At 48.5% G+C, this 6,736-nt stretch overlaps 1 protein-coding gene across 1 annotated transcript; it reads left to right on the top strand.

The window, feature by feature from the left end:
- Positions 1-5,185: 5,185 nt before the first annotated feature.
- On the top strand, positions 5,186-6,467 carry Asppvi_003846 (uncharacterized protein; the record flags this gene model as incomplete). Its single annotated transcript, XM_043299803.1, has 2 exons — positions 5,186-5,490; positions 5,540-6,467. The coding sequence occupies 2 exons, from the start codon at positions 5,186-5,188 to the stop codon at positions 6,465-6,467; spliced, it is 1,233 nt and encodes a 410-aa protein (XP_043155738.1).
- Positions 6,468-6,736: the final 269 nt, after the last annotated feature.

Genomic DNA, 6,736 nt, shown 5'->3' with positions numbered 1-6,736 from the left:
TTCAACCTAGATACGATCTCCCCTCTTGTATATGTCGAGCAAGTGAGAGACATTTTTGACCAGACGACCATTTCGATTTTTCTCTTGTCTAGGCAACCGCTCGAATGCGTACGTCCCGTCGTAAATCATAATTATTTTATGGCGCAACTAGCGCCCTGCTTGTCGGTGAGACTACTCGACGCACCAATAGTCTCTAGCCAAATGATTGCACGCAAGGCTAAAATGCATTGGTTCAACCTCAAAGAATTAAGTGTTGAGCATATGGTCAGATAATATACTCCCTTAATGACGCGCTGGGTGTCTCAGGTGCTTCTTGCATCATTTTAATCAAAACTACCCCACTTAACTCAGAGCACCCTCCCAATTCTAACTCTGACTCTCCCATGGTAAAGATGACAAACTAAGAGTCGTTGGGAAACAATAAGAGCTGGAAAAAAAATGAGTCGGTTAATAGACTCAGACTAAAGCAAACACTCTCGCTACCGAGACGAGGCGCGTGTGAGGACTTGGAGCTTGGTGGACATTGGGAGGGTCAGCAAAAGAATTGAGCAAGCAAACGAGTTAAAGATGCTGTCTGGTTTAATGTCTAATTTGTTGCCATTGTGCCAAGACCCCTGGTTGTCGCAGCACACCGAAGACCTAACCTGAAACAGAAATTGCTAATGGTAAGGTGAAGGCTCAAGGTTAGTAGGAGATCGTAACCGAAGATTACCCATCAGCTGTTCGAACGCTGAATCTTACAGTAAAGGAGAAAACGTCATTTCCAATAGAAGCGATCCTATTTCTAGTTCCCTCGCTATCTGTGACATCATCTGTCTATCAACAATCTCCGATATCCCCGTGCACGTGACTGTTGATTTCTCTAGCTCAGACGTGAGGATGTTGGTAGTTGCAAACGAACGTTCAGAGAGAGATAGAGTTAAGTTCATCCCCTCACCCCAGATTGTCTGCAGACAATCGCCGCCTAGCCTAAACAAGGTATAGAGATTATTTTTGGAATGCACTTTAGTGTTTGAGAAGTGTTTCGCGTTTGCTACTTAGACTTCGATCGCGCAGGGAGGGTGAGCTTAGAATATATAAAAGGCCTAAACTTCCAACACTTTACGCCCGAAGTAGTCGCTCTCATTCTATCCTTTTACCTGTTATTGCCGCTGAAAATTCTGAGGATGGCTAGATCTATATTTTTAACTCGGATAACCGATGATCCCCTTCCGCAGGAATGCTTGGTAGGACTTTCCTGAATTTTTCCACTTCGTAATTTCTGGGACTCTACTAATTGGTCGCAAGACTTTACACTACCCTGTGCCTTTAGAGACAACCTGGCAAGTCCTGGCAGCTGCCTATCAAGCCTGAACACGACATATTGAGCGAAATGCAAGTAATCAATACTGGATGCATCTATTTTTTTATTTGCTTTGTCGTGTTGCTTTCTATCGCCATCTAGGAAGAAAATTATATAATACCTTCCTAAAACATCCTGGGTTGCTCTATGATGCTTCCTTGGTAACATTTGTACCCTGGAGAATTACCTTTATGGAGTTACGTATTTCGTAGCCTTGAATACCCGATGACAGCAGAGTCCTGCTTTTGACAGCAGTTCCTTACTGAACTGTTTTTCTGCAATTCCCGTTCGATTGCCCGATACGGATGCCGCCGCTTTTATGAGGGCTGCACGTGAGAGCATCCGGGAGGGCTCCCGAACTCTTCGAACACTCACTGAGCACTCCCTGAGCACGCACCAACCACTCCGGCAACTCCCGGATTACTCACTGATCCCGCCAACATGCCGCCTAGTAATCCTGGAAAGCAGGTCAGCTCACATCCATGTGCAAAATCACGTGACTGTTTGTGCTCTCTAAACCGCATACATCCTAAAGTTGGGGAGATCTACGAGATCCACCATCACTTCCATGAGGGCATCTCAAAGGCCAGGGGGCAGAGCGTCTTAGCCTGGACTTTGTTCATCATAGTCTCGTTACAGAATACAGGGTAGGCTCAGATGGATCACAAGCAATCATATCGTCCCAACTCTGGTCAGTACCGAATCTCAAGACCACACTGTTCCCGAGACCGATAACTCGCTCATCTTTTCCGCATCGTCACCTCGAAGTCCACTGAGCAAAGAGCCGGTGCGACGATTGGCAAGAGATAAACTGTCGGCGGTTGCAGAACTGCCTCCGACCACCCAAGGCTCTTCTGGCGCGTGCACGAGCGCAAGTGAGATAGCGCCGGGTCTAGCATCAGCTGGGCATTAGCGCGAGCCAAAGCAAGAGCTCAAACAGCAAAGATTCGCCAGCAGCCTACAAGTCCCCACGTCTCGACTCGGAAGGCTAGACATTACAGCCAGGAAGAGGACCAGTTACTAAAGGCCCTAATGCGGAATGCAGGGCGTGTCGAAGAGATGGCGCATGCCTTTCAGAGCCGTTTTTCGGACCGATCCACAGCTTCTCTTAGGAAACGTTGGTTGCAAATTCAGCCGCCAGTACCGCGCCAAGAGAGTTCGATATCAAATCATCCAGTGCTGCTTCCAGAGAAAGTAATGCATAAACATGCTACAGATTCTTGTCTCTCCTGAGCTGAATGGTACGTCAGACGCATGCATAGTAACAGCTTCTGGAAGAGATTATACATTATTTTGTGCCGACGAAGTATAACAGGAACAGATGTGATGTCTGACGATGCTAGGGTAGTTGGTAGTCGTGGCGCTAATCCTGACTCGTTTGAGGGCCGTTTGCCCTTACGTCCAAATACATTACCTTACGAACTGGTCTCTGACGATACGTTCCTCCGCACCGCCACGAAACATGCCTGACAAAACGGGACGACGTGTCAGTAATATAACGTTGGTCAGAGTTGTCACATTGACATTACCACGGTATCATAACACGTATTTCATGCACGCGTGGTATCTTTTGCCTGCCTGAAACCTTGTCACATTTGGTTGCCTAATCTTTCGTTCAATTGAGACACTTTAACGGCTTGACAATTTCACCATTCAGAGCGTTTTTCTATCCGTGGTGGATGGCAGACCTCTCATCAGATCCCCCTGACCAGGGAGAGACTCTTCCCATTTTTTTTAAAGTCCTACTTCTCTAGCTCAAACTTCCTCCTTCCATGGCTGTCTCGTGATCTGTCAATGCCACTGGCACGAGCTCTTCATACCTGTGGCAGGCTTGTACCATTCTACTGGAGCGTCTTAATGACGCTCCCTCATCTTTATTCTCAATATGGAAACATTTTGCCGCTGACTCTGACGCGACAGAAAGATTCTCCCCACCAACCTCCTTTTCCGGATATCGGCCAGCACAGTAAACACAGCACGTCAAGGACGGCCGTTCTACAAGCATAACCGATGCAAGATATCGCCCACCTGCGAAAAGATACTGACTAGCAAACGAACTGCTCGAGCTCTCCAACACCGCGGGCAAAATTTTGCTGGAGCTCATCGTCGTGTTACAGTATCACCTGTGACTAAAGGACGCATATAGATGTAAAGCTAGGCCTTCCATATCTTCACACCCTTGCGATTGAAACCATCCAGGACGAGTCCTCCAGGCATAGACTCCTACAGGGTGACATTTCGAGGGGTAGCCTTATCGGTTTCCAAAATTCCATCCTGTGGCTTTCCCTCATTGTATCGACCATATTACATTAGCCAGTATGTTTTAGGGAGCAAAATGAACGGTCCTACGGAGCAAGAGGCGCAATATGGCGACTACTTATATTAGTCGGAAAAAATATTTCTTGATGCACGCCAGAAATACCATGAGTCGCAGGGGTACATTCGTGCCAAATGTTAGAGAAGCTTGGATTATTTAGAGCATGATTCTATGACCACCCAGCTGCAAATTAAGTTTTCCGACAATTAAAGGTCAAATAGAAAGAGCATGAAAACCACGTTGAGAAATTCCGGATATCGTCGGATAAATCGCACGAGCCCCCAATGAATCGGCTGTTGAATGGAAGCTGGTAGTGCCTAGTTGTAGAATACGCTAAACGTGATGAGCTTCTTCCCCTCTTCAGTGGGGAATGTAGACTGTGGAATGGTACAGTGTACGCGTAGAATGCACGTAGGAAAACACTGAAAGCTACTTACTGCTCCTCGACAAGGTCGCTCATGTGAGTGTTCGTCGCCCTAACCGCATCGCGCGTAACAGCTTAAGGAGTAGTTATTGGTTGAGCCGATGTGTCAGCGCGAAAAACAGGTAGGATGTGAGTGGAACATACATGTTGGTGGAAGGAGGATGGTTGGACCATGTCCATGGGCCACGGCATCCAGTTAGAGCAAGCTTGCTGGTGGAGTTGTCGGCGTCAGAGTAGTTAAGCATTTTGAGGTCGATGCGAAACGCTTACCCAAGGATGATTAAACCCCATCGGCTGAGCACTTGGCACGATGAGAGCGCACTGCGGCTCTGAAACATACACATTCGATCAGAGCCTCCGATATCTGGGTATTTCAACAATCCGAGCAAGACTGTGCTATCGGCATATCAAGAACGGGTGGTTGAACTATGTCGCTGATGCCCGAGTATGCAATGCTCGGTGAATCACGGGTGCGGAATTGTCTTGTAGAGCTCGCTGCTCATCGAGTGTTCATGGGTGGCTGAACCCCATAGTGGTTGAACGTTGGCCGCGAATCCGCTAAGTCCGTCATTCAAACGGCGCTAGCCGTACAAGTTCCACAAGACTAGCTGGGCTTCTGGGTGATCAGGCAGGTCCACCCAGTGGCCAATGTAGTGCCGTGGCCGGGAAGTCGGTTCACTGCGGAGTCGCAACCCACGGGCTGATCTAGCTCTGGACTTTTCAAAAATTGGAAATCGATCTCGGTTGTTGAAGAATTGTCCATGAATCGCTGCCAAGTTTGGGCGGTTTCTCGCCGACTAACTTGCTCGTCTCCCATACTGGTGCAACATATGCATTGTTGCGTAGGATGGGCGAGCTATACCTCCGAGACATCATTTCCAGTTTTTCCACACTCTTCTGGGCATTAGCCTCTTATTGCAAAAGGATTCTGCAAGAGTATTTTTCCCCAACATTGCGTGGAGGCGCCTGCCTTGCTGGGGGCTTTACTAGGCACCTGACGACTACCGGCACAAGTATTTTTCCGTTCCGCGCTGCATATGGCTTGAGACGGGAAGCTGCATAACAAACACTCCTCGTTTTCTTGCCAAAACTCCCAGCCAGCATGGCAAAACCAGTGGCCATCCATACACATTGGGATTCCCAGGCACCGTGCAATTTGAATGCAGATGAGAGCACTCCCCCAGAACGGCACAACTTTCCTCTGACGCCTCCGCCAACCGCAGAACGTCAAGCATCCGACACGTTAGTCGTTGAGCGTGTCCTGAGGATATTCAACGGCATACGCTGTTCTGGTCCAAGGATCTCAGGCTTTCCCAGGATTAAGTTGCAACGCGAGCAATTTTTGGAATTGCTTTCTCGACTTGAAGACGACCAGCTACTCCACAATTTCGTTAACTACGAAGTGCGGTAAGGTGCTCCAGTTTGATTGTTCACTTTTTGCAGCTAAGATATTTAGCTGGGATTACGACCCAGAATCTGAGCAGCTCCAAATTCGTATGCCAAGTCCGGTACATGACTTTTTTGTGGCCTCCGTCGCTGGTGAAATAAGCAAGCAACTTCAGACTATTATAGACGAAGGAGGGCCTGCCAGCGAATTTGCAGCGCTAATTACAAATGGGCAGTCTTCTCGAATTCTTCTGCGTGTGGATAACTCCGAGGACGGGCAATCAGTGGACTCAAAAATATGTCTACAACGTCAACCGGATGCTCAATTCCAGCATTGTTTGGCAGCATATCCTGGTGTAGTTGTTGAGGTCTCATATTCACAGAACGGAAACTTGAGGAAGTTGGCCTGGGAATATATCATGAATTCAAACGGAAATATCAAGGTCGTTATTGGCATAGATGTCAAATATGACGGGAAAGAGTCTACTGTATCCTTGTGGCGCCAGGCTTATGTGCGGGAAGAGGGCGAGGATCTTGATATCCTGGAAGTTCACCAAGTCATTGAATCCGAGGTAAGAGGTCATCTGCCCTACCGGAAGGATTGCGCTAGAATTTGCCAGGCATTCCGAACGCAAGATGGTCGTCCCGCAAACAAGAGCAGCTGTGTCCGCCTCAACCTCAGTGATTTTGGCCCTGATGAAATATCCAACGGGTATGAGGGGAAAGAGCTATCCATAAGCTACGAAACTCTTATCACCCTTCTCAACCGCGCGGAGCAGATCCACCGAGCACGAGAGTCAGCTGCCGGTTTACGCGGCATTGAGTCGAAGCGGCAGATCAGGAAGCGGAAGAGGTCATCATCTCCGGCTGAGCAATTGAGGTCCGACGATGAAGCAAAACGTCGCCGCCAGGAAGCGCAAGCGGAGGAACGTACTGCTGCATCCGACAAGGATTACGAACCCCCGTCATCCAGACGAAGGGGAGCTGGCAAACCTTAGACATATCCTTTGTTTGGGTGTCGATTTCATGTCTTCCCTTGGTCCCAGTAAACACATCTGAGTGAGGCAAGTGGCGGCCCGAAAACAACACCCAGCAACCACAACGATGACTTGTCATACTACTTCACGCTCAATCGGAGCATGAGGGAGCGTCGGCCGTCTCCATGCGGATACTGTCGTATACCCAGTCTCTAGAATGGTTCGCTCTGTTTTGACCATCGGTCTTCGAGAACCCAAGATGTCGCTGCCCAAAACCAGCAGGACATCAG

Source organism: Aspergillus pseudoviridinutans, assembly GCF_018340605.1.
Source record: "Aspergillus pseudoviridinutans IFM 55266 DNA, scaffold_3, whole genome shotgun sequence".
Classification (NCBI taxonomy): domain Eukaryota; kingdom Fungi; phylum Ascomycota; class Eurotiomycetes; order Eurotiales; family Aspergillaceae; genus Aspergillus; species Aspergillus pseudoviridinutans.
The sequence above is the reverse complement of the archived record's forward strand: the minus strand, read 5'-3'. Positions and strand labels throughout refer to the sequence as shown.